This window comes from Cygnus atratus, chromosome 8 (genome assembly GCF_013377495.2).
Source record: "Cygnus atratus isolate AKBS03 ecotype Queensland, Australia chromosome 8, CAtr_DNAZoo_HiC_assembly, whole genome shotgun sequence".
Classification (NCBI taxonomy): domain Eukaryota; kingdom Metazoa; phylum Chordata; class Aves; order Anseriformes; family Anatidae; genus Cygnus; species Cygnus atratus.
In genome coordinates this window covers 31,829,265-31,856,639 of record NC_066369.1, presented here as the reverse complement: position 1 = coordinate 31,856,639, position 27,375 = coordinate 31,829,265, and the positions used below count along the sequence as shown (strand labels likewise).

Here is a 27,375-nt window from a genome sequence, read left to right as displayed (position 1 = left end):
GGAGCCCGCCACAGCGGCCCCACCAGCACCGCTCCGCACCGCACCGGGCTCGGGCTCGGGCTCGGGCGCGGCGCGGGGCGGGAAAAGGGGGCGTGGCCTGTTTGCGGAGGGGCGTGGCCTGATCGATAAGGGGCGGGGCTGCCCGTCTGTCTCGCGGTGCCCGCCGGTCTCGCCCCGCGCCGCGCCTCTCGCGGGAAGCGCCGGCCAAGATGGCGGCGGCGCCGGGCCGTTGAGCGGGCCCCGGCGGCGGGCGGGCGGTGCCGGGCCGAGGGGCGGTGCCGGCTGCTCGGCGCCGCGGGCTGCTGGCGGCGGGGTGATGCCGACGGGCCGGGGCTCGGCGCCGCCGCGGCTGTGAGCGGCTCCGTCCGGCGGCGGCGGCGGCTCTCCCGCGGCCGGCCATGACCGGCGAGAAGCTGCGCTCGGTGCGCCGCGAGCACCGGCCCTGCAAGGACGGCGGCGGCCTGCTGGGGCCCGGCGACGAGGAGGCGGCGGCGGCGCCCGGCGGGGGCTTCACGGCGGGCCGCGGCAAGGGCGGCCGGGCCGGGGGGGGGCGCCGCGCCTCGGGCCCCCAGGCGCTGAAGGCGCCGCCGGCGGGCGGGGGGGGCGGCCCGGCCGCCGAGCCCGGCAGGGGCCCCGCGCACTTCCCGGTGCACGAGTGCGTCTTCAAGGGCGACGTGCGGCGCCTCTCGGCCCTCATCCGCACGCAGGGCATCGGCCAGAAGGACAGCCACGGTGAGTGCCGCTCCGCGCGGCCTGGCCGCCGCCGGGCTGCCGCTCGGCCGGGGGGCGCCCGCCTCAGCGCCCGGCCCCGGCCCGCCCGAGGTGCGGGGAGCTGGCGGGGGGGGGGCTGTAACGGGGCCTCCCGCAGGGCAGCGCGACCCTGCCCCGCCTGGCCGGGGCTTCTCGGGGCTCTGTCAGCACCCGCGAGCCCCTCGCTGCTGCTGGCGTCCTCCTGGAAGAGCTTCCTCGTACCGGGCCTTGCTTCGTGTCCAAAGATGCATCGTTGAAAGAAGTATTTATTTCTTTAAGTTTTGGCCGCTATTAGAGTTGACGATGTATGGGGGTCACGTAGGAGTGGCTCCTTTGGCTGCAGGTGGGGTTATCTTTAGCTTTCCCCCCGGGCTAAAAAAAAACCAAACTGACAACCTAATTCTTCGCTTCTGGGACTTGAAATTTTGTCACCTGCTCCCCTGCAGGCTTGCTCTGGACAGAGAAGCAACAGCAGAAGTATCAGCCTCATGTTACTTTAAAACGTGTAAATGTTCAAAACCTGGCTATTTTAAAATAGTATGTTTAATTTGGGGAATATTTTACACGGTTAAAAAACAAATTTCCCCGTCGAGTCAGCTTGCATTCCACGGTTAGTTTTCATCTGTACGTTTCCTGTCTGTTTGGAGAGTAACGTGACACATTTCTGCTGGAGAGTGGGAGCTGCGCCGGATGTGGGCTCTGCACAAGTTGTGATTACAGGGTAGAGTTACGCTCTTCTTCTGGTTGGGAGATAAACGTCCCCTTTGTTTTGCTTAATTGTATTACATAAAGTAAAATCACATATTAAGATAGAGCAATCTTCAGAATTGGTACAATCAGCAGAATAAATAATTAGCAATGAAAAGCAATCTCCGTGATGATATCAGGCACTCCGCAACAAGAGAATGCATGCTGGTGTAACTTGCAGCTCAGTTTTCTCAGTCGAGATGGGGAGGAGTATTTCTTACAACTGTCATAACATTTTTCTAAGTGGTTTGCTATAAATATAGCTACAGATATATTTATCCTGCCATCTTCATTCCAAGCGTTGCAGCAAAGACTAGGAGAATGAAAGCAACAGACTTGAAAAGAAATTTTGTCACTGTCTCTCTTCTGCTGACTTCTCCCCTACATCTCTTCTCATTCCTCATCGAATAGCTCGTCGTTGTGAGCTTAGTGTCTGCCCTTTGAGGGCACTTCCTGACACACCTTTGCTGCACTATCATCTTCAGCATGCTACAAACATCGATACCAGCTTTTTATATACATATATAAATATACACGTATCTGTATATATACATACCTATGTAAATCCTTTTCAAATGAACATCCTTCTGCTTTCTCGCTGCTGATTACAGTAGGAGCACTGTAGATTTATCTCTTGGTCTTTCTCCTGACTTCTACTTTCAGTGTTTCTTTGCTCTTAGATTTCAAAAAACAAAACCAAAAAAAAAAAACCAACAAACAAAAATCAAAACCAAACCCTCGATGTCATGATGTTCCAAAGGCCTGACAGACGTTTCCTTGTTATTATTTTCTTTCTGCCTGAATCCACCCGTCACTTGTTTACGTGTTTGAGCTGTGAGTTACCTGGGCAGATAGCTTCAGCTTACAGTTACACTCAGAAGTAAGCCAGAAGAGTCCTAGTGCATGATAAGGAAGTGATGGAGGGGAGCAAGAACTTCTAGTAACAATTGTTGTTTATAGTTCAGTTCCATTTTTAGTGTGTGGTTAAGGGCAGAGAAGCCAAGTCCTGGAGAATGTTAAACTCAGGGTGTTCGGGTAAAACAAACACTGGCTGTGTGTTGTAAACGGAGCGCAGCCTGCCTAGCTCTCTGAGTTAACCTCAAAAAAAGCATCACCTGTCGGTACGGCCAGTGTCATTGTTCCTAAAGAGGGTTTCTATGGGGAAGATTGTAGGTATATGCTTTAGGTTACTTTTATTTTTGCTATAATGCACGTTTAAAAGCTTCAACATAGATTTAAAATAAAAACGTTGGTTTTGGAATAGACAAATCTTGCTGAGTTACCACAGAAAAACACTCGTCCTCCTCGTAGGCGTGCCAGATGTCTCTAGGTGCGTGCACGCAGAACTTCTGACCTCCCGTTAGGACAGCGCTGGGCTCTGTGTGTTTGTGCAAATAATTTTTATTTGCATGCCCTGGCTGCAGACATGCGGGGTTTCGGGCCCTGTTGTACCGCTGCAGTCCCAGAATAAGGCCCCGTGGGCGACACAGCCTGAACTCGGGCAGGGGAGCGTCCATGCGGATTTCCCCAAGCTGTCGGTGTTGAGGAAACTTTCTGTAGATGGCAGGGGTAAGTGAGGCTTGTTGAGGTGGGGAATCAGGCTGCTGCCAGAAGAGAAACCTACAGGAGATGAATGTGATTGCAGCTGTACAAGTGTCTGCACATTGGTGTTGTAGCGTCTAGAAATGATCGCATCAAACAAATAATGATTAAATTGCATTCAAGTCATCAAAAGAAGGGCACTGTAAATAATCCCAGCTGAACCGTGTAGGTCAGCAGCGGCACTGTGAGCCTGCACCCCCCTCTCCCTGCAGGTGGCAGCCCCGTGTGCAGCCCTCGTCCTGGCGGTCCTGGCGCTGCCGCCGCGGCTCGTCCCGGAGCCTGACACCCAAGCTGCTCGGGCGTCCTCGCGGCTGGAAGGAGCGAAGCTGCCCTCTCCCAGCCTCCCGCCTGGCCTGCCAGGGGAGCTTAGCTGTGCCGGGTAGGGAAAACGGGTTAGCGTGAAAAGTTGTGCACTTCCCGTCAGATTAGTTGTGACTAGAATTAGTCCGTGTGCTCTGGGTGGGGACCGTCCTAGAGGAGCCTCAGCTCCTCGGTCAGTTGCTGTGATGAGGTAACGGGATGTGTTTCGTGTCCGGGTGGCGGCACTGGAGGCTGCAGCGTGGTCGGATTGCAGCGGGACAGTCCTGCTCGAGCCCCGTAAAGGCGGTACTTCTATGAGCCTGGGGCTGTTAGGATCTGGGTGATGGTATGCCCCTCTCGCGGCAGCTGCTGGGGTCGACGTTGTGCTTTCAGGTCCCCAGCCTTGCTGAAGGAGCCGACGCGAGCCTGTCCCGACGCGCCTGCCCCCAGCCAGACTCCTGAGGTGAAATCTACGGAGGTCTTGGGCTGCTGCCTGCTTCAGGGCCTGCTGGGCCCCGCTGCTCGGCGCGGCGGGTGGTGGAGGCATCCTGAGGCGCTCGGCATCCCGAGGCCCCTGCCTTCCCTCGGCTTTGCTGGGCTGAGCGAAAGGTCGCCTCCGCTTCAGGCTGAGGTGAGCGAGGAGTCTGCTCCAGCAGCTCTTCTGGTCTGCTGAAGGTTGTAGGGAGCGTTCTGTGAACAGAGTGCCTCCTCAGCGTGATTCCTTCGTTCTGTGCCAGGTAACCTCCCGTGGCTTATTTTGATAAATCGCTTAAATGTGCTACTGCTGAAACGCCTTTGCTTGCCCCAGAACATCGAGGCCTCCCCAAGTTTACCAGACCTTAAGAAGGCCGGTTAGGGACAGAACCGTGCAGAACGCTGTTCTGTTGGTGTTTCTGGCTGTGCCGAACGAAGCTGGCTTTGGTTCTCGGTGCTTGCTGCCACTGTTACCCCTGTGCAGGGGGCCTGGGAGCGAGCGCTGTTTGGTTGGCAGGCCTGGGTCAGCACCTACGTTTGCGTGCCTGGCTTCCCATGGGAGTGCTTCTTGTAAAGTAGCGATGGAGTTGTGGTGGAGTAAAACCCCGCGTGAGGTGAGTCGGTTGCCGTGAGGCTGTGCGCGGTGCGGGTGGCTGCTGGGGCGACCCACCTGCCCCGCGAAGCAGCCGTGCGCTGGGAAGCCGTGCTCACGGCGCTGGGCTGCGCGGGTTCAGCGGGGGCTGAAGAGGGATTCGTCCTGGGCCGTGGCAGTGGGCTTGGCTGCTCCGGTAGTCAGAGGGGCAGGGACGGCGGTGCTCCTGCGTGTCACCGTGCCCCTTTCCTGTGTGTCTGCCTTACCTTTCCTTCCCCCCCCGCCCCCTTTCGGGAGGTGGTTTTACTAGCTTACCTGTTAGTGGCTCCTCTGCCTTTGGTACTGCAGCGAGCCTTGTTTTATCTCGTGGATACGTGCCAAACCTTAGACTCCTCCTCGCTAGCAGCTTACTGGGTAAAGACCAGCAAGAAGGATATTTATTACCTCTCTTCATCTTCCTCAGAAATAGCCTTTTATTTTTTTCTGGAATGGATAGATGCTGATTTGTGCTCTACCAGTTGTAATGTCTGTTGGTCCGCATGCTCCTTCTCCTCTCCCCCTTGTCTGCAAGTTTCCCATTCAGTTCTGCATTCCGTACTTTTTGGTGTGATGAAGCTTGCAGAATCAAAGCAAAGCCCGTGCTGGAAGAGCTCTCTGGAGGTACCCTAGTCCAGCATCCTGCTCAAAGCAGAGAGAGCATCCAAAGCAGGTCAGGTAGCTCAGAGCCTTGTCCGGAGGAGTTTTGAAACGACGTACGTTGTTGCCCAACTGCATTTCCTGTTTATCAGCTGAGAGATTTGCCAGTTCTCAGTGTAGCTGTCAGAGGCCCGGTTAGCTTTCGTTTTGTTGTTTCTTCCCAGTGTGCCAGGCTGTTGTACGGACGGGGGCTGCCTGCCTCCTGGTATGCAGCGTTCTTTGTTAAGTAAATGTAAAGCATGGTTCTTACACTAAGTAACGAATGGAAGAGAGAACGTAGATACACACGTCTCCTGGTGAAGTGCTGACAAGGTGAGGAAAGCTTTTTCCCCGGACTTGCATAACTTGAGTTCTCTGAGCGTGTCGTCGGGCTCCTTCTCAGGCTCGTTGCTCAGGAGCGTCCTTTCCATCCCTTAACAAAGCCTGGGTGCATCCAGGATTCAGAATGATGGCTTTGGCTCGCAGATGTTACAAAATCTATTAATAGAAAATTTGAGGTTAGCCTAGTTAGGGTGTGCACAGTGGGCTGGGAGGTAGCTGTCTGAGAGCCTTAGTGACCCGCAGGAATAATTTGTACTGTGTTCTGAATAGCTGATTGAAAACCGCTTGTAAACTCTGCCTTTGCCTGCTTGCCTATCTTGATGGGAGATTTGGTGATACTGCAGTACGTTGGTAATCACCGTGCGTAGCAGCCCATGAATGTTTTGGATCACATCTGTTAGGTGTGCAGTGCGTCATCCCTGGTGTGCAGCGAGTGCTTATCGCTAACGCGATGCTGTGAAATACCCCTAAAATCAAGCGCATGTGTTGGAATTGCCAGTACATTTCGTTAGCTTTGCTAGGAAACGTTTGAGCATACAGAGTAACACAGTTAAATGGAAGGATTTTACAGCCTTAAGTTACAAAAATAAAATGCTTTAGAATTCTGTTAGCAGTGTTAATCCAGCAAAACAACTCCCTGTCCCTTACTGTGCATGTTTAAGAACGGAAGTACAAAACGTGTCGCAATTGTAGCCAGTCAAGCAGTCCTGCTTATAATACCTGCTAATAATCTTGGAACCTTTCTTTGGAAACATGGCACTAAACTAACCAAAAGGTCGATGTGCTTTTTTTAGTGAAGTTACTGTCATTTTTCAAGCTGTCCATTTGCTTTTTTAGAAAAAAATTGTATGCCAAGTCTTTGAAAAATTCATAAAATATGCTCTTAAAACTTTAATCAGTATCGTATCTTTGAGTAGCTTTTACCCTAGATATGTCATTCTTTATAAAATACCATACTTGTCAGGCCATGGTAAGTGAGAGGTTTGGGTTATCACTTTCTTGAAGATGTAATTGTACCGCTTTGGCTGGAGCAAGTTTCAAGATGTGATTAAAAAGCTCTGTTGGCTCATGAAATGTTCCAGCTGAATTTATTTTAACAAATATAATCAAAAGACTGTACGTAGGACTTGCTTAAAAATGTAACTGCTCTGGTGTATGTTGGTGTGCTCCTGCACTAGGTCGTGTATCTGAAGTTTCTTAATACATACTAAGTTGTGTATGCAACTCTGCTGGGAGTTGCAATGGTTTCTGTTATGTTGAATCTAATATCTTTTTTTTTTTTCCACTTTATTTTAGGAAACACTCCTCTGCATCTTGCTGTGATGTTGGGGCATAAAGGTTGGTAAAAACATCAATTTTGTTCTTAAATTATCCTGAAGGCTTAGGGGCAAGAGTAAAGATTTTTTTTTCATTTTTCCTGAGTGCAGTCTTGTGTTTCAAACTACTTCAAAGTTGAGGTTTTCCAAAAAAGTAGTAGTCATGCAGATTTGGAAGAGAGAAGTCTGAGAAGTTAGGGCTGTTGGTCAGGCCAAAACCGAGGAACGAGGTAGGCAATGGGCTAGGTTGGAAAGATGGAGTACCGGGGAAGGAGTTGTAACAGTTGGGCTCCTCCTTGAGCCTAGAACAAGAACAGTGAGAGGGTCCAGCTTCTGTCTTGTTACAGAGTTAGAAGGAAACTCGGAAGAGCATAGAAGATTGTGAAACAAGAAACACCTCTGAGCAATGGAGCCAAGCATATGCGTGCCCATTTCCTCTTTGGTGTCCAAACAGTTAAAGTGGGGGGAGACTTGGTCCAGGCAGAGCTCTATTTTAATGTGCCGTTAATGCATGGTACCGAAAGCTTATTAATTCCCTTTTGTGTGGTGGTGCCCTTTATCCTCTTCAACACTTTACTGGTTAAGTGTCACTGTGGCTGTTACTAATCTGATCACTGGAGGTCTTGAACGACCCCCTTCAGCTTTTTCCCAGTTACGAATAAAAATATTTCCTAGAGTAAGTCAGTCAGTGTGAGCGAAAATCGCTTCCTTGCTTTTCATATACTCCTTCATTCACTTGGTTCAGATTCGCGACCCACTGCCTAGCTGTTCCTTGTGTTTCAAGACTGACTGCCCTGCGCAGGGCCCAGCACGAGGCTACAGGACCATGGAGCCTGTTGGTCCATGATGGCTGTCATCTTTGTAGACATCCTTTGGGAATTTTTTACAGCAGGATTTCAAGGCACGGGATTTCTATTTCTAATAGACAATGTTGAAGTAGGCATGTTTTAAGACTGGAGAAGAAACTTGGAATATAATTGTTCAGTCTCCATGACAGAAAAAAATCTTGTTTCAGTAGCGAAAAAGAAAAGCCTTGGTTTTGGTAAGCCACGGGAGTCCTGCACCTGGCATGTGCTACTGCTCTGCAGCAGAGCTATTGTCAGCTACAACGGTATCATACCACATTAACAAGTATGAATGATTTTGAGCAAAGATCTTTCTTCTAATAACACTGATATGGAAGAATTTATCACCTTTAATTCAGTACAGTTGAATTCTAAGTCTCTTTTGAACTTTGGTTATTTTACCTTCCAGCTCTAGGATTAAAAGCCCTCTCTGTTCAGAGCTGACAAACCCCCTGGTTATCCTGGCACAGTATGGCAAGGAGAGGCAGTTCTTCCTGTCGCTCCTTTTCTCATCTGCTGCGTATTTGAGATTTCAGTTTGCAGTTCCCCTCTTGGCTCCTTTGTCAGTTGTCCCGTGTGTGAAACCCTAAATCACTTAGGATGTGTACGGTAAGCCTTTTTGTAGCTTGACTGGAGCAGGAATATTCGCGTGAGATGTCAAGAACAGCACCTGGGTTTGCTGCTTTGATTTTGACTCCTGCTTAGTCTTTGATCCACCACGAAGCCCAGGTCCTTTACTGCCTTGGTAGTCTCTCGTTGATCTTGAAGGTCAGTTTTCTGTCTTTCTGGGCTGATGCACGTAGGCTGTTCAGCCCTACATAGCAGCATTATAGCCGGACTTTTGTGAATTCCGGGTGAATTTACATCCCGTGTGTTTATCTGAAAATGTGATCTGGCTAGCGAAGCCTATCTGCCTGTTCACTGTACAGTGCTGTTATTGATAGGCACTATCTAAGCAACTACAAAAACACCGCTGTGTTTGTGGGCAGAGTAGTTCGGGCTGTTGTTTATTTACCACAAAGATGGTGGACTCACCAGTGGAGTATCTCTTCCTCTCCGCACGCTGTGCTTGCCAGTGACTCACGGTGGTTATATCTTGCATGGCTGGTACGGTTTCCTGTAACACCTGCGGGTGAAGAATCCAGGAAGTCCCTCTATTCGTGACTGCCCTATTCATAATGAGATGGCTTGTTCGGCCTACAGCTCCAGGTTGATCCTGCTGTGTCACTCGCAGATGGGTCAGGTTGATTTTAATGAGATGCGCTGAGGAAACGTTCCATAGTTAGAAACTGCAGAACCACTTAAAACGAGGGCAGCTTATTCAGAACATGGACACACTGAAAGCTTTCTCCCCTTCGTAGTTTTAGGGGCCGCTCCTGATTCCATCATCAGCTTTTACCCTCAGGGAAGGGAACGCAGGCTGAGCTGTGGCTACGCTAGGAACTTGTGTGATATTTATGGGATGTTAACGTTGCTCTGACAGCACGGCACGTGCGTGCCGAGCACTGGGGTGGCACTGATGCATGCTCTTACTGAGGCTTTGACAAAAAGCGTAGTGCACAGTAGTACCACCTCCGTGCTGGGGGAGCACGAGCCTGCAGGTGGTGTGCTGTGTTATCAGGGCTCTGTTATCCACAGCGTTAGTCCTAGGATAACTATTGCTTGTACAGCGTGTCATGCGCATATTCTGAGGCATTCCGAGGTCAAAGTGTGCTTGTTTGCCTCCAGTAGATGCCATGTTACCACAAGATATTGTAGCACGTAGGGATCCGTTGCTATGACAGGTTTTTCTCTTCCTCCTGTATGCACAGGGTTCTCAAGACTTAGTAAAAACTCTATGCTCTCATGTGGATTTCTAGGAAATGAGTTCACCACTGACCTTTGGGCAAAGGGGGTGAGATAAGGAGAGGGGAGCCTGCGCACAGCTGCCACATGTGGAAGGGTGTGAAACATCTCCTAATAAATGTGTAGCTTTGTGCATTAATGGAGAGAGGTGACATCAGTTTTAAAATATCTGTTATATAGAGGGAGGGATGTACGCACACTTATAAAGACACGTCTTTATAAAAAGCAAAATATAAGAAGCAGAAGGAAGATTCTTCCAGTGGTGATGTAATTGGTCATTGATTACCAATTATGCTTTTAGTGCTCATATTTAATAGGAAAATACTATAAGTACTTACATAAATGTTTTTAAAAATGGGTTTATAGTTTGTGTTCAGAATTTGGATGTGTGTTTTGATAAAGTGTTTAATATATTGAATATTTACTGGTTTTTTTATTACTGTTTCCATGAATTATATTGATGGATCCATTATGTTTACTGTAAATAATTATTACTGCTTTGTTACAGAATGTGCCCACTTGCTTTTAGCCCATAATGCTCCAGTAAAGGTGAAAAATGCTCAGGGATGGAGCCCTCTTGCAGAAGCCATCAGCTACGGAGACAGACAAATGAGTAAGAACCTCTGAACCTCTGCTTCCCATTTAATCAGAAACGGAAACCTCATTCAGGATAGGAAAACAAAGGTTTTCAAGCTATTTTTTTATATAATACCCACACTTAAGTTCTCTGGAGATTTTATCTTAATCAGATCAACTTTTTTTCAATATTTAAATATGATATGACAAGCTTGACACATGCCCATTTCCTTACCTTGACAGGAAAGAAATTGCATTAGGATACATAATGTTGAGCAGAGTTAAGATTTTGCTTAAAGTCATTGTAGAAGTTATAAACTAGCATTCTGTATTTAAATTAGGAGTTACAGTGTCAGAATGGATTTCAGCTATATGAGATTGTTTAATAGGAGCTAGTCCGTGCATAGTAGCCATATGGATGATATTTGATGTAACAGTTGGCAATGGGATACTGCTTTTATGTTGCATTTCAGCAGGTCAATAGACAAATACGGCGACTGAAGTGAATTACTTCAGATATGAAGTAGTAAAGAGTAAATTATTCTACTTTTGCTCGCTAGTGGGTGTAATAGTATTCATTTTTACCATGTCTTCCAGCAGAAAACTTGCTGTTCTACTTCACAGGATATTAATGCACTAGTTTGTATTACACTAACAACATTCTGCATATCGTCTCTTCACTCCTGAAGAATTTTCTCTATCTGTAGGCTCATGTTCAGTAATATACATGTTTACTAAAATGTGTATAAACGTGTGTAAAAAGCCTTCCTGACATGATTGAATATGTCATAATATAAACAGTTTGAGGCTTTTCTTCCTGTTGTGATCATAGTGGGTTATGTATAATTACTTTAACTATTTTTATATTTATAAACTATAATTACCTTATATAACTATAAATCTAATGAAATGCTACATTGGCATTGATTTTTTTTTCTAAATACGTTGAATGCCAACCCTAACGTGCAGTTAACAACCAAATAGCATACCTTTTCCTTATCGTTAATTTCTGTTTAGTTACAGCACTCCTACGGAAGCTGAAACAGCAGTCCAGGGAAAGTGTTGAAGAAAAGCGACCTCGGTTATTAAAAGCCCTGAAAGAGGTAAGTAAGTTCAAGGCAGTTATGCTGACAGAAGCATGGTAGAAAATAGTGGCTCATGTTCATTTAGTAAGGATGTGCTAGCAAACTACAGAAAGACTTTTTACGTGCTTGTGCAAATCTAGTTGCTCTTAATAGTAATCTGAGTTTACAATGTCCATTTTAAAAGGTCACAGAATTGTGTGTGTTTTTAAGATACTTCCTCCTCAAATTCTAAGAATTCAACCAGTTTTGTGTAAGACCTATTAGTCATCTTTGCAGTCTAAAAGTTTAAAGAATATATTTTTAATCTGCACTTTCCATTTGATTTTTTAAGGCTTCCTTAAACCCAAAAAAGGAAAGTTTTTTTCTTCAGTCTAGTTCTTCATCTGCATGCAGCAGCCAGTTTTTCTCAATCACAGTAAAACATTCCTGACTTTAGAGAAACTAAGAGGAAAAGGTCAGATTCCTCAGTGTCAACATTTTACTGCTACCGGTAGTGTGCTAGAACTGTGATTATAAAACACGGGTGTTTATTTCCCTCTGTGTGGAGTGAGCTTCTGCATAGTCAGATGGTAAAAATGAGTGGGTTTGCAGAAAGCAAACCAGTTATCTTAAACGATATATCAGAAAACTGAGCTAAACTCTGTCAGTAGTGCACTCTTTGAATATGCTCTGCCCATGTTCCTATGTTTTTCATTGGTCCAAGGGAGGAAGAAAAAACTATCTAGAAGTGAAAAAAAATTGGGTTATGTGACAGCAAGCAGACAGCTTTACTAAAACGGCTCTGCTGTTCCTTGTTCCTACTAGTACAAGACCTTGCTTAGAGTTACATGTTTTCTTAGTGGAGTGGAAAATATGGCTACTGCAGTGTATTGACAACATTGCTGATTTTTTTAATCATGTCAACCCTTACTTTGCTTTTGCATTTGCATATAGCTTGAAGAAATTGACTGGTGCGTTTATGGTATTAAGTGTATTTCCAGAAGATAATTTGAAATGCGTATATGTGGATAGTGGTAGCTGAAACTTGACTCATTAATTTAAGCTATAACATATAATTCCATGTGACTGGATGCGGTCAATCAAAGCAAACAGTGGTCTTTAGTGTTTTTTTTTTAATGGATATTTACCATTAATCTTTTCAAATCCACAACTTAATAGCTGTATTAATTTTTTCAACAAAAAAGTCATTAAAAATGCTAGCTTAAATGAATTACATAACTTTATCATTGTTGATTCTACTGTAGTTAAAGCTTCAGAAATGTTTAATTTCAGTATTGACTCAACTACTTACATCAGAGGGTAAAAAAGTATCCTTTGTTTGGCAGAGCACAATTCTGCCTCTAACTTTCAACAAATTTTACACTTTAGACTAAAATGTTTGTTAATGTATTCTTTTCCTCTCAGCTAGGTGACTTCTATCTAGAGCTTCACTGGGATTTTCAAAGTTGGGGTAAGTGGTTGCACATTCGTTTTCATAGGGAGATAACTTAGTCAGTCTTCAACACACTAATTCTTTCAAGCTGAATTTTTTTCTGATTTGTATTTTGAAAAATTCATGATCCTGTTGAATAACTGGACTGGTGGCATTTAATTCCTTGAATTTCAGTTTGTACTCTGAATGCCCGACTTTCAGTTCAGTGCAGCTATGTGGTACAATGTTCAAACCTTAATCTTAGTTTCTTTGTGTGGCAGTATAACATTTAGCATTTCTCAATTTCTTCGTCCTCCTGTCAGAAGAATAAAAATTTAAATAAATTAGCAAGAATGTGTTAATGGTCACCATGTCTGAATAACTTAAAAATATGTTGGTGATATCATCTGCTACTGGTGGAAATTTAAGTTAGTAATTTTATATACCTACGTATAAGCACAGTTGAAGTACTCGGTACTATAAAGTAAATGGTGCTTTTTAAAATAAGGACAGCTTGCATCTCTTATATGCATCTCAGAATACTGGACTGACTCTCAGTTCCTCCGGTTGTTTAACGTTTACTTGTAATTTTAAAGCAAAGCGCATTGGATTTTTCTTCTTGTGTGTATTGCGATTTAATTGTAGCTGGGCTTTCAGCTGGTATAATAAAATATTTAAGTAAAATATCAAATCATCAAATTAAAATTTCAATCAGCTACAAGACAAATTATTATAATCTATAAATGGTTTAGCTCAGTTAAAACAAGGATATTTAAAGATCTATCCCAATGCTGAAGGTACTCTGTACAATTATGTATCAGTCTTACAGTTACTGATTAGAAAAAACATGTTAGTCAATTGTACGCGTATAGAGATTGTGATGGAAAATGGGTATGTTGTATTTCTGTATTACAATGCGTAGAAATTCAAGGTGAGGCATAGTTTTAATAGAAATATCTTGCAGAGGAACCTCAATGTTCTAATTGTATAATCTTTGTCCCTACTTGCAGTGCCTTTACTTTCCCGAATTCTGCCTTCTGATGCTTGTAAAATACACAAACAAGGTATAAATATCAGGTAAGTACTGATTTGTGGTTTGTGATTCCTAAGTCACAAATATTTGTACGTTAGTGAAAATGCTGGGTTCCTGCGTGGCGTAAAAAAAATCACCAAGGAATCTGCAGATGCTTGTGAAACACTGTTGTGTTGGTACGTAGGTGTTCAGAGGCAGGAAGTGGTTTGAACTGCAGTCGTCTTTTCCACTATCAATTTGATGTTAGCTCTAATTCCTGAGTCACGTAACATAAAGCAAAAACAGTTGAGCTGCGTAAGCCTGTATCTACCAGACATGACATTGAAAAAAGGAATTTGGTATTTGTAATATAAAAAAAGAAATCCAGTAAGTGAACTTCTAGTATTTTGTGGAGAAATATTGCTGTTCCAAGCTATGGAGTAAGAAAAGTCGTATAGTTTCTCTTTTTAAAATGCTTGGTGAGAAAGATTCACAAAATCCTAGACTTTTTCTCAGCTGTTCAACTGGTTTCAATTGTGTTTTCAGACTCAATTGTCTTTTCAGTTTAGGTTCCTAAACTTTAACGGAAAAAAATGTTATGATTCAGAAGGTTATATCTATAGAAAGTTATTTTTTTATTAAAGCTTTTAGCATAGGTATATGAAATGACTTTGTAGGTCAGATTTGAGTCTGAGAGCATTTTTTTCCTTCTTTCTCTGCTTGTATAGCTGGGAGTTATGAGACTGGCTTTCAAAGGAAATAGATACAGATTCTTTCTTGAATTCAGAGGCCAATATATGATGAGCATTAAGCAATCACCCCTTAAAGCTGATATGGTTACTAAATTCAGGTTCTTTAACCATCTGTTTTGGAGGAGTAAATATTCTAGCAATAATGCGTATGAGTTGCTAGAGAGATCTTTTTCCTTGGCTCCGTCTCTGAATTATTCAGGTCAGCAGAAGACTTTCTTTTGTGTTGGGGAGAGAAAAAAATAGCAACGGTAACTAAAATATATCAAATGAAAATTCAGTCTGTTTTTTAGTCTTCTCTCTAAGATGGGTCACATCCTGGTATTGCTACTCAAATCAGTGGCTGCTCCTTGTGGAATAGGATGCTTGCCTCATGGAGTAGTTGCATTTCTCAACGCACACGCTGGCTACGTAATTTGTCACTTCCTCATTCTGTCAGCTTTGAAATAAAGATGAACTTTTCTTTATAAAACACTGTATTTTAGATTATATTATGTACAACATGAAGGGTGCTCTAGCACCCAGGGCAGGTTAGTCTGGAACCAGCTGAAGCTTCTACTTTTTCTCCCAAATTTAGTGAGATGTTCCAGGTGGTGCTTCACCTGGGTACATGGGGTGGTCCCTGCTGGCAGACAGGTGCTTGTTGGCCTGTCTGCATTGTGAGGAGGTTGTTCCTGGTCTGAGGGTCTGCAGCAGCTCATGCTCTCTGCCGCCTCTCCTTCGTGTGTTTTTTGGCCACCACCGTCACTGGCTGCATGCTGGTGAGATGTTGGCATGTGATGAAAGATGGAACTTATTCTATGAAGTTAGCATAAAAATAGCTTGGAGTGTATCTTTGATGGTAGACATTGTAATGTGAGACCTATTAGGTGGTTATACTAATTTTCTTTTCTACATCCAGGCTTAATTTATGGAATATTTTGTGAAGACTTAGGTCTTAATGTGTTTGGTTGTGACAAAAAAAATATTTCTGCTTGAAAACAGAATGTACCAGTCTATTTGAGTGTTTACGGGTAGCTTCTTTTAAAATATTGATGTATTTTCACAGGCTGGACACAACTCTCATAGACTTTACAGACATGAAGTGCCAACGAGGGGATTTAAGCTTCATTTTTAATGGTGATGCAGCACCCTCTGAATCTTTTGTAGTTTTAGACAATGAACAAAAAGTTTACCAGCGAATACATCACGAGGTGAGTATCCCTGTGAACGTAGGGTGTGAAGTACCTCAAGCTTTTACTGCCCATCAGAAGTCTGACTGAATTTACTAAACAAAGTGTGCCTCTCAAAAAGACCCAAACTACGAAGTAATACAAACCAAGTATTTTTTTGTTCAGCTGATGTAACTAAAGCTCTGTTGGTGATGTAAAATTGTCTTATGAAGAACTGCGTTTGGATACAGACTTCTAAATGGGGAAAAACCTAGAGTATGAAATACCCGTTAGAAAAGACTGTTTCATTCTGAGTAGGTAAACAGGCTTTCAAGTTTGAAGCATGACACTTCATCTTTCCAGTGGGCTTAATTTGGGTGTCCTCGGGTAGGTTTTCAACCTTACTTGCTGCTGCTTTGCACCCGTTTAGTCACTCTGTGGCCAGTGTAGCTGTAAACAGTGCAAGGGTATGACTCATTGGTCCCCTAGTATTTATTTGAGTTTATAATTATAGCTTCACCCACCAATCACTTAAGCATGGATTTTTGCTTATGCAAAGGGTGTGGCTGGTGAGCTTCAGGATAAGTCACACTTAAATATTAATGCAGATGAGGTGTCCGAGATGAAACTGTTTTGTTAACCAGCTCAGCTTCTGTAAAACAGGCTGAAAATTCAGGAAATGCTGATTCTGGGAAAGGTTCCAAAAGAATAGGTGCATTGATCTTAGGTTTTAAGAAGTAATAATTTATCATTAGTTCTTTGCTGTATTTGGAAATTTTTCTTCTAGGAATCGGAGATGGAAACAGAGGAAGAGGTTGACATTCTGATGAGCAGTGATATTTACTCAGCAACATTATCAACCAAATCAATTACCTTCACACGTGCCCAAACAGGATGGCTTTTTCGAGAAGACAAAACAGTAAGCTAAAAGAAGATTTCACGGTCTGGCGTTACCAGGGACAAAGTTCAGAAAGTCTTATGGCAACGTGATTAGGGAAAAAAGAAGTGAAAGAATAAGACATTTGAGGGGTGGGGTGGGGTGGTGATGCTTTCCCTGCCCTCACTACTGTCCCTACTTTGACCACATAGTGTATCTGACGGACTCCCTTCTTAAGAAAATGGTAGCCTAGAATCAGGTAACTGTAGCTGGTGTGTGTGTGGGGGGAAACAGACTGTACAGAAAATAACTTTATTCTGTGATTATATAGTCTGTGCAAATTCATGCCAGGATTTATGGTAAGGATTCTCCTATATGCTCCTGTGTCTGTGAAACACAGGAAGATGCAAGCATTCTGGGTACAGTTTCCTTGGCGCATTCCTTCCAGTTTTTGTCATGCTGGTTGAGGTGCAAATTCTTAGCTGTGAAAACATTGAAACAGCCACCTTCAGAGCTTCTCTAAGTAGGAAATTGCTTTCTGGTGACTAGCTCTGAAAGGTTTTGTTCTCACCTGGATGTCAAGTTGTGCCATGCATAGAAAGTTTTATGCTGGGCTAGTGTTTCGGAACTTTTTCCTTTCATGAAATAAGAAATCCATATTTTACACATGTGAAAAAAAAAAAACAACAACAAAAAAAAACCAAACCAAACCAAAACAAAAAAAAGTGTGTAAACTATAATGTAATTTGTCATTGAAGGAATTTTTAGTCAGATTTCCCATGGCCACTCTCAGATTCTTAAACAATCTCTTCTCATTTAGTTTCCATTGATATAAAATATTTGTTTCTGATGGAACTCTTGTGTTTGTGCTGTATGTATGTTATTGGGAGTGTACAATGATAGCTCACGTGGTTGGTTGTGTAAATTTAAATTGCAACATTTCAATCCTGCAGTCGTCATACTGTAATGTAATTATGTGTATATACAGGAATTTAAATGTTTTTATTTTGTCTTCTGCAATTAATTCACGTCTAATTCCTTTCTTATAGGAAAGAGTAGGAAACTTTTTGGCAGATTTCTACCTGGTTAATGGACTTGTATTAGAATCAAGAAAAAGAAGAGAACATCTCAGTGAAGAGGATATTCTTCGAAATAAAGCTATCATGGAGAGCCTGAGTAAAGGTGGCAACTTAATGGAACAAAATTTTGAGGTATACTTATGTCATTCGTTACACTGATTTTTTTGCAGAAGGGAATAAACTTTCACACTAATAATTTATGGATGTTTTTGTTCTATTATGACTGTCTTTATTTTAAAGTAATAAGTATGACCTATAAGTGTAATTGTAGTCATTAGTTTGTTAATTATCCTGATTAGTGCACACATTGAGAAATTTCTTTGATTATATTGAATATTTCAGTCATAATTAGTATCTTAATAAAAGACGTTTTTAGCTTTGACAAATCACTAAGTTCTTTACACCAAATGTTTGTTGTTTAGAATGCCCTTCTGGTTCTCTTTTTCAATCATGTTTTCCTTTAGCTTCATTAAAGTGGACTAAGCCTGTTATTATCACCATGAAATCAAGAGCTATTCAGAAAGAGCCAGACATCATCTGGGAACATGCATACAGCCTTTTAAAAAGGATTAATTTATTTCTGTATTAGTTTGTGGTTTGTTACTTCTCATTCAGGCTCTTGAATTAACTGACTAACCAAAGCATTAAAACAGCCAACTTTTGTGTAAATCGCTGTTTGAGGCGTAATATCTAAATGCAGCCTATGAAAGGAAGAGTAGGAGATGGAAAAGCCGTGTGAAGTCTCAGCTGCAAACCAAGTACATCTGTTGAATAGCAAAATTCTAAGAGAATATATGGAAAGATAAACAGCTATGACCTGTTTCTCTGAACAGCCTGTCAGACGGCAGTCACTTACTCCACCATCACCCAATACAATTACATGGGAAGAGTACATATCTGCTGAAAATGGAAAGTAAGTGATTTTGTTTCGTTGGCATTAACTTCCATAGACACCGTTAGGTTGCTGGTACTTTTTTTCAGTGTCCTGTAGTTTGTGGGTGCTTTTGGTTTTAGTTTTCAAGGGACAGAGGAATCTTGCTGTTGATTGCTTCGATGTTAACGTGTGTCTGTGGATTGAAGAAACTGGCTGGCAAGCTGATACCTGTACACACAAACAGTATTGTGTCAGCTGACGATAAAGATATTGTTTGGTCATGTGCCTGGTACCTATGGCTTGAAATTTAAACATTTTGAAAATACGTGCATCTTAGCTGGCATTTTCTTAAAGGAAGATTCTTCTGTCAATTTCATTGCTGTAATTCACTGATCTCTTCATGTGATAGTAATAAATACTCCAATTCACTGTGTTTAAAATTCACGGTGTTTAAAATTTAATGAGCCTAGTAGCAATGTCAGTGTGTGAAAACACGCTTCGTCTGGAGTACAGTGGCATACAGAACTCCTTGTATTAGTGAGTTTTTTCAAGATGCTCTCCTCTAGGCATGTATTTAGGTAGTGAGCAGTTATATTTTAAATTCATTTACAGTAGCTTCATTTGTAAAAGATCCAAGCAGTTGAGTTTTTTTTCAAGAGTTGAATGTTATCCAGCTGTTGCATGTAGAAGGGCCCAGAAGTAAATAAGCCCTTTTTTTCCATGTTTTTTTTTCCCACAGATACCATAGGTTATGCTACAGGCAGATGTAACCAGGGAAGATGATGATATTACAGTTCAGGCTTATTAAAAATGCACATGTATTTTTTCACTTTCATTTTTGAATTTAAAATAGAATAAATATTCAAGCATAATAAATAGGTTATGCTTGATCCACATAGAAGTATGTGTCTATTTTGATAAGAGCAGCATTTAATAGTCTGATAACCTAAAGGGTGTTCAATGGAAATGTGAGGTTCTAGCTAATAGAAATCAGATGACAGTAACGTCTGTTACCTTATGTCTGTTCTTCTATTTCTGGCTTTCTGTCCTGTTTTCCATTATTGTCTTCTAGTGACAATAACTTTTCTGCTTTCTCTGAGATAGTGAAGAGACTATGAAACAAACTTAACACTTAAACTTTGCTACTTTGTTCACATACAGACTATTTTAGTTAACTTCTGCAACTAACTGGTGAATGTATTTCTAGGTAATTGCCGTTCTATAGCAATTATTAATATAATGCTCATGTGGAGTTATTTGAAGACTCTTGTCTTTTCCCTAACTGTTTCTGTCTTGTCTCCAGGTTTAGCGGAACTCATAGGAATCTAAATTGAGGTGGCTACCAACTGATGTTTTTTCCTATGTACAGCTTCTATTTTAAAGTATTTGCTTTAATTTCGGGATTCTTTACTGGCTTTTCAAAACTGAGTCTTGATTCCTTCCTTTAAAACTGAGGTTCCACTGAGAGGGAAAAAATGACTTTGTCCTTCTCTCCCCATTGCAGGGCTCCTCATCTGGGTAGAGAGCTGGTCTGCAAAGAAAGCAAGAAGACCTTTAAAGCCACGATAGCTATGAGCCAGGAATTTCCCTTAGGAATTGAATCGTAAGTCAAAATTACTGACCATAAATATTACTTACATGTAAGAAATATGTTAATGCAGAATGCTTTGTATCTTCAGGTTAGGGACTTCGGTGGTTTAAAAACCATGAATGAAGTCACGTTGTTAAGCAAGCAAACTGTTAAAGTTACAGACCTCACTGCTGGCGTGCCTGTTCTCGGAAGAGCTAAGCACTTACCTGATGAGACCAGGGGCTTGGTGAGGTTTATTGTGAACTTGTCGCAATGCTCGTGTGCCTGATTCTACAGAATACTAAGCCACTTGTGCCCATAACAAGTTTTAGCACAAAGTTATATCCTCTAAATCGATACAGAACCATGTCAGCTTCCATACGTCTCTAGAGAAGAGGGTGTGGTAGTAAGTGCTTCAGCTTCTGGTGTAAAATGAGGGCAAGAAACAAATGTCTTGATGTTTGTATGCATATGATAATACAGTATGGATCATTAAGAACTGAATGTGACGATGATAGTGAAGCTATACATACACACACACAGTTGGCATGATGTAGCTTTTCAAATCCTTTTTTATCACCTTTTATCACTTTTTAAAATCTTGCATCATCTTCAGGCCAACTTCCTCTATTTTTAACAGGTTACTCTGTATGTTTGCAGCACCTCGCTCTTCAGATTATTTTTATCTTTTCCAGAGGGGAAAGCCTGTGAAACAATTGGTAATGAAATCTTTTCTCCTTTCCAGATTATTGAATGTTTTAGAAGTAATTGCACCCTTCAAGCACTTTAACAAACTTAGAGAATTTGTTCAAATGAAGCTTCCACCAGGCTTTCCTGTAAAATTAGGTAAGGCTACTCTAACAATTCTTGTGGGTTTATTTTTCCAAAATGTGTGTTTATTCTATACAGCGTGTCCAAAAATTCTGTTGAGTTTTGGCAAAGAACTTTTACGTAAGTGTGTTGCTGTAGATTTCAGGGGAACGTAGTTACAGTACTGCAATGTTTGGTTTGAAAAAGAAAATCTGCAGCTCAAAGGAGATTATATTCCTAGCCAGGAAGAGACCTCTGTAATTTACATTTTCCTAATGCTAGGGTCTTGTTCTAAGAATAATACAGATAAGCTGAAGTGTCCTTGCCTTAAAGCATCATCTTAGTCACAAGTTAAGTACTTTGTAGCGTTTTTGTATTGCTTTTTTCTCAAAGTTTATTGGTGACATATTATTCAACTACAGATAAATAGAAGTGAAAACATTACCCTTGCTACCAAATAGAAATGTATGAAACAATTTATTCATGGGTATTGATTGTCACAGCACAAACTGTCAAAAAGTAATAGTATGTTTTCTAAATGTTAGAGGATTTCTTGCATACCAGTAAGCTGTTTAAGCTCGGACATTCTGAACAGACTATATTCTGCCTCCTATCACACTTGCACAGTTCTGTGTATGGATTGAGGCTTGGATTTTTGCTTGGTTTACTAAGTTATTTCATGGGTAAGCCCATTTTAATGAGGATAATTCTGAAGTGTTCAACCTCAATTTAATGTTTGCTTTAAAATATAATCCTTTTTCAATTTAAAATGCTTATGACTTAAAGTGGGTTTGCTTAACTAAAGCCTCTGTGTATGTCCTGGTTTTGGCTGGGATAGAGTTAATTTTCTTCCTAGTAGCTGGTGTGGTGCCGTGGTTTGGATTTAGGATGAGAGCAGTGCTGATAACACAACCCTGGCATAGTTGTTGCTGAGAGGTGCTTACACTAGGTCAGTGACTTTACAGCTTGTCCTGCTGCCCTGCCAGTGAGCACGCTGGGGGTGCACAAGGAGCTGGGAGGGGACAGGGCCAGGACAGCTGTCCCCACCTGGCCAGAGGGATGTCCCATCCCAAATGGCCTCATGGGGAACAATAAATAGGGGGCTTGGCTGGGGTGGATCGGGGGGTGCTGCCCGGGGCTGGGCTGGGCATTATGCTGCAGGTGCTGAGCAGTTGCAGTGTGCATCACTTGCTTATTTGTTTTGTTACTGGTTTTTATTTTATTTCCTTTTTTTCTTTCTTATTAAACCGTCCTTATCTCAACCAATGAGTTCTTGCAAAGTTCTTTCAATTCCCCCCTCCCGTGCCCCCAGTCTCACTGTGGGGGGAGTGAAAGACTGTGTGGTGTTCAGCAGTCTTCCAGGTTGAACCACAACAGCGGGGGGAAGGTTTCCCTGGATATCAGTCTGCATGAAGAAAGGGAAGTCATTGACTTTATTATGTTAATATTTTTTGAATGGTGTATTGAATTGGATATTGTTTCCCTGCTCAGGGTATCTGAGCATTTTCTGAAGTAACTTTAAAGAGCCTCCTTTTTTTTTTTTTAAGGAGTTTTGAGTTGCCATCTTGTGAAATAATAAACAAGCTTCTACATATTAAGCAAGTCTGAAGTTACAAATCATTATATAATGGTTGGCAATTATTGGTAAGCTTGGGTATCTCTGATTTTTCCCTGTGTTTGTTTCCTATCTAGATATTCCTGTATTTCCCACCATCACAGCCACTGTGACTTTTCAGGAGTTCCGTTACGATGAATTTGATGAATCCATCTTCACTATTCCTGATGATTACAAGGAGGACCCCAGCCGTTTTCCTGATCTCTAATTAAACTGGAAGGTTAATGGTGAATAACAAAATAACAATACCAGCGTACCACAGTGAAAGCAAGTGGATGCAAATAGCCCACAGATATAGATAAAGGAGTTGGGTCATAAAGGAAGGGATAAACTTAATCCAGAAGAAAAGGGAACGTGCATCAAATGACTGATGTACCGATACTCACTCTAACGGGCATCTAATCTAGTTCCTGATTTACAGCAAGTCTCCTGCTGTGTTGTTCACACTTTTATACATCCAGTACTGCAAGCGTGGTAGTCTGACACCTCAGTGACCCTGAGAATACTTAACAGCTGTGAGGACTATCATTCGTTTTTAAATTTTTTTACATTTCTTGGTGATACAAAAAGCACTCTTGGACCATTAGCATAAAAGTGGAAATGTCTTAGCTGGATATTAGTCCTTTAAAACATCCCACCATATTTTAAGATGACCGTATTACATTCTTTCAAGCTTTGTTTTTGAGAATTGTAAACTATGTATCATTATGTATAGTTCAGTAATTTGAATGTTAGTTGAATGCATATTAGGAGGAATGTGTTTTCTGTAGTTGAATGAACCAAATGGTAACCATTAAACAGTTGCATTTTCTATTGCAATACACTTCAGAAATAGCATTCACTCTGCAGGGAATAAGGTACCTCCTCTAGCACCTTAGTGCAATCCATTGTGGTGCTATCCATGTCTCTGAACCATTAATTTCTTCACTGAGCTCTTCGTTAATCTTGCTTTCATTGGCCCTGCACATAACTTCTCTTCAAACTGGCTTGGAAAGGCCTCTGTGTCCATGATGCGTGTTGATTAGCATGCTTGGAAGTTCATTAGCTAGAAGCCGCCACTTTTCTTCATCTGTCACGTTCACTTAGGAGACTTGCTCCGTAACGGTTGAACATCAACTAGGTTATCTCGTATTTGTATTTAGCAGCCACTGGGAAACATGGGGTGCTTATAAAGAGTTCCTAGAACAATAAGCTCAAGCATCAAGTCTTTGTATGAGGAGAGAGGTTTTCTTGAAGTTAGTTCAATTGTAGTGCACATTGAATGGGGCTCACCTTTGAGGATTTTATTTGCAAATGCTTAGAATGTTTCCAAATCGTTTTTTTCCCCTTATTATTTTTAATAGGTAGGGGTTTCAGTACTCTGGCTTCTTGAGCTGCTTCTTGAGCTTATTCCAAGTGGTTCCAGTCTCCTAATTTGACAAAAATCCAGCTTTTTGGTTTGTTAGAAAGAATTTGTGCAAAAGGCTAATGGTGCTATTTGTTTGTATTAAGAAATTTAGATTAAAGTGCTGTGGTGTAATTGTACAAAAATGTAAATATTTTCAAAATTATATTCTTTGTGCACTGTAGTTAAAACTTTTTCTGGAAATAATAGAGTTAAGAATCAAAATTTATTATGAAGAGTACCATCAATGCTTAGTAAAGGTAACCAACCTAACTAACCATGCGGATGATACGTGGAGATAGCTTATCACAAGGCAATAAAAGCTGACTCGTCAGGCACATTGATAGAATGTGGAAATGTGTCTGAAGGAGAAATTATTTCAAAACTTCTGGAATCTATCTGTATAAAACCCAAAGAGGCTGCTCTAGAGAAATACAGTATCCACACTATAAATAGAGTCCTGATGAATCACTATCAGCAAAGATGAGCTGAAAATAGGAAATTGAGGTTGATCCTTGTCCAGCGTCACTTTAAACCTGCACGTTAGATGGGTGAGTAATGCTTACTTTGCAGACTGTGACTGATACACTGGAGTTACTAATTCAAAATCAAAAAAAAAACAATAGGGAAAAAAGAAAGGGAAGTGTAAAATTTTTGTAATTATGTTTGAGTACTGTATCAATAGCAGATGTTGAACATTTGGTAGGAATGATAGGACTTGTTCTTCCAAGTTGTTATGAATTCCTGAAGTGTTTTACATCTATGGTATAAATTGACTCCCACCTCGAGTTCTTGCTTAGAACCAGCTGAGATCCTTACCACAAGAGACCCAGATTGAATGTATGTAGAGGCTGAATTATCCAGTCGGTGCTGGAGGTCAGGATTAAACGTTAATGGGGCCAAATGCTGAATACTCCCGTTGCTCTCTTTTACAAATACCTAATGTAGAGAAGAATGTTTGGGGCAGTGCTGCTGGATCAGGTTTTGTGGCAGGCACAAAACTGAGGAGAGTACGGGTGCCATAAAGTTGCTTGGAAACTTCAGCAGATGCAGAAGGATGTTTCTTCATAAAGTGAATGTTAGAAACCTTTATTTTTATTTTTTTCTCCTCAGTATTACAGGGAAAGAAAGAACCATGTGTTTTGTTATTTTGTGTCTTCGGTTATTCCAAAATATCACAGAGCTTGCTGACATAGGAAGGAGCCTACGTAGCTGGGGCTATGTATTTTAGGCAACGTAACAACTGCAATGGACTGGATTCTAGATCTTAAACAAAAAAAAAAAAGCAAAAAAAACCCACTAACAACAGATATCACCTTTGAGTGTAGCCTTATGTGAAATAGAGGGTTCTGTATATCTCCATCTGCCTGTAGAAGAGACTCTTCACTTCTGGTGGCAAGTGAGGCATGGCTTGAAGCCCACTACAGTTTGTGGAAATGTGGTCAGTGATTTCCATGGACTCTGGAGATTTTTTTTTTTAAATCTTCATGACTACACAATGACTAACTTTGATACGTTTTAAGATTTGCAGAAACTTTTTATAGTGGATTGCTATATTAAGGCTTGCTTTAATTTGGAGCATCAGCAGAGAAGAATGGACACAGGTTTTGTTGACTGTAGTCTTTTTGCATTGTTATAGTGAACATACTACTGCTTTTCTTCTTACTCCGAAGCCGAATGATCTGACTCCATCAGATTGTCCTTTCCAGTTCAGTGACTGTTTTGTAGATTCCTGTGACAGCCTCATTAAGTAAGAATTGGTGAACTGTTTCTCGGTACATTTCCTTCCAACTTCTGGTGATGTGTTTTCTGTCTGAAACATTCCTAGTGATGAGTTTTAAAACACTGTTAAAAACGTACGGACACTTTGGGCATGGTTTGTTGATCAGTACACTGAAAGCTGTAGGAATCTTCGTTAGCGAGAGGAACGTGTCTTGCGTTAGGCTGAGCCTGTGCTGGGGAGCTGCGTGCTGGCCCACCGGCAGCACCCTGGGGCCGAGAGCTGCTGTGCTCCCCGGCAGCGCAGCTGTGCTGGCGCGGTTCTCCAGTGGTGGCTGTGTCCACAGCGGTATAAATGTTTTATCCAATATCATTTGTTTTGCTTGCAAGGTTGTTGTTTTTTATTGTACTGACACACTGCGTATTTGTCAGTACGGAGCCATCCACGCAGAAGCTTTGTCGGCGCTGTTGGTGGGTGAAGTGTTTCTCGTCTAGATGTAGCCTCGGCCCCAGCTGTGCTGTGGGCGTTGGTGTCCGTTACCACTTAGATCTCCTCTTCGGATATCTTTTGGAAAACTTATCTTTTTTAGCAGGATTGATCTAGCGGAACTTAATTTGTTTTTTTTTTTCCCTTCATCTTTTCCTTAAGACCAGGTTAGGTATTAAGGAAGGTTTGTCCCTTTCCAATGAATACATATCCACAGAGGTTGTCTCGTTACTGCTGCGTAGCAAGAAGCCCGGCAGCTCCAACGTTTTAACGCCACCTGAGCATTTGTGGGGGCTTCCATTGCAACGCAATTCCATGCAATGTGACTCTCTGGGTAACAAAAACGCATTTCTGGACCTACTAGCGGAGTTGTGTGGTATCACTTGTGACGCACACAGCTGGGCTGGGAGAGGGAGCTTTCACAGCCCGTGCAAGAACCACGGTGTTAAGATGCTCGCTGGCACCGTGGGGCTTCCAGAGGTGAAGCTGATGGTGCGGGAGCGATGCCCAGAGGGGAGATCTCTGTGTACCAGGGCTGTGAAAGAGACAACCTCAGCGCAGAGTTTGGGTGGTGTTTCTCTCTGATCTCACCACATAATTTTTTCAGATTGATGAGAGATTTTTTTTATGAATAAGTCTTAAAAGACAGCCGCTGATTTTGGTAAACTGAAATAAAAAATTGTTGCAAATAAATTCTAGGGGTTGTTTCTTAACCAAACTGTTTTACTGGTCTTCCAAAACATTGCTTTAATTTGTGGCAAAGGGAATGCGTTTTCTTCTTCCTTTCAAGGAGCTGCTGTTCCAGTCACTGTACTCACTTTACTGCAATTCTTGATTTATGTATTCAAATGATTTGTTTTAAAAAAAACAACTCTGGATATATTTGTGCTGGAAACCCACATTGTTGATATTCAAAGCAATTGTCCATTTTTAAATGTATTTGTTCTGGATTTTTAATTCATGCAAGGATAACTGCATTATTTAATCTGTATTAACAAACTTCCTGTAATGCTGCAGTTTCACATTTATTTTCCTTACAATTTGTAACTATCATGGAAACAATGTCACTTTTTTTGCATCTTACTAGTTTTTTGGTCCATGTTTTTAACTTACCTTCACTAATAGTAATTTTTTGGTTGTATCATTTGTTAGAATAAAGACCAAAATATGCTGTTCGATTCTGAAATTGTTCAACATGTGAAAAACATGAAAATCAAGTTCGATGCTCCCTCCATGTGGTACTCTTGGGAGTATAGAGGTGTACATCTCTGAGCAAGGATTTGATTTGAGGAGATGAGTTCACACTGCTGCATTCTGCAAGGGCATTTTATTGGTCAGTTTTTAAATAAAAGTCTCAATTTTCAGCCTAGCACTGTTTTTTACCCTTTGTGAAGCTCTGAAATATTACGGGACTGTCTAGTACACTATAGGATTGCAGTAGGGGTAGATCATGAACCACAGCTTCCACCATACCTAGACCTGAAGGAA

At 42.1% G+C, this 27,375-nt stretch overlaps 1 protein-coding gene across 1 annotated transcript; it reads left to right on the top strand.

The window, feature by feature from the left end:
• The first annotated feature begins 398 nt into the window (after positions 1–398).
• ANKRD13C (ankyrin repeat domain 13C) lies at positions 399–27,254 on the top strand. Its single transcript, XM_035564425.2, has 13 exons — positions 399–732; positions 6,779–6,820; positions 9,997–10,101; positions 11,082–11,167; positions 12,554–12,599; positions 13,571–13,637; positions 15,370–15,514; positions 16,260–16,391; positions 17,399–17,560; positions 18,262–18,341; positions 19,807–19,905; positions 20,618–20,718; positions 22,375–27,254. Exons 1-13 carry the CDS (start codon positions 399–401, stop codon positions 22,503–22,505), a joined length of 1,530 nt encoding a protein of 509 aa, XP_035420318.1. The 3' UTR covers positions 22,506–27,254.
• The last annotated feature ends 121 nt before the right edge of the window (positions 27,255–27,375 follow it).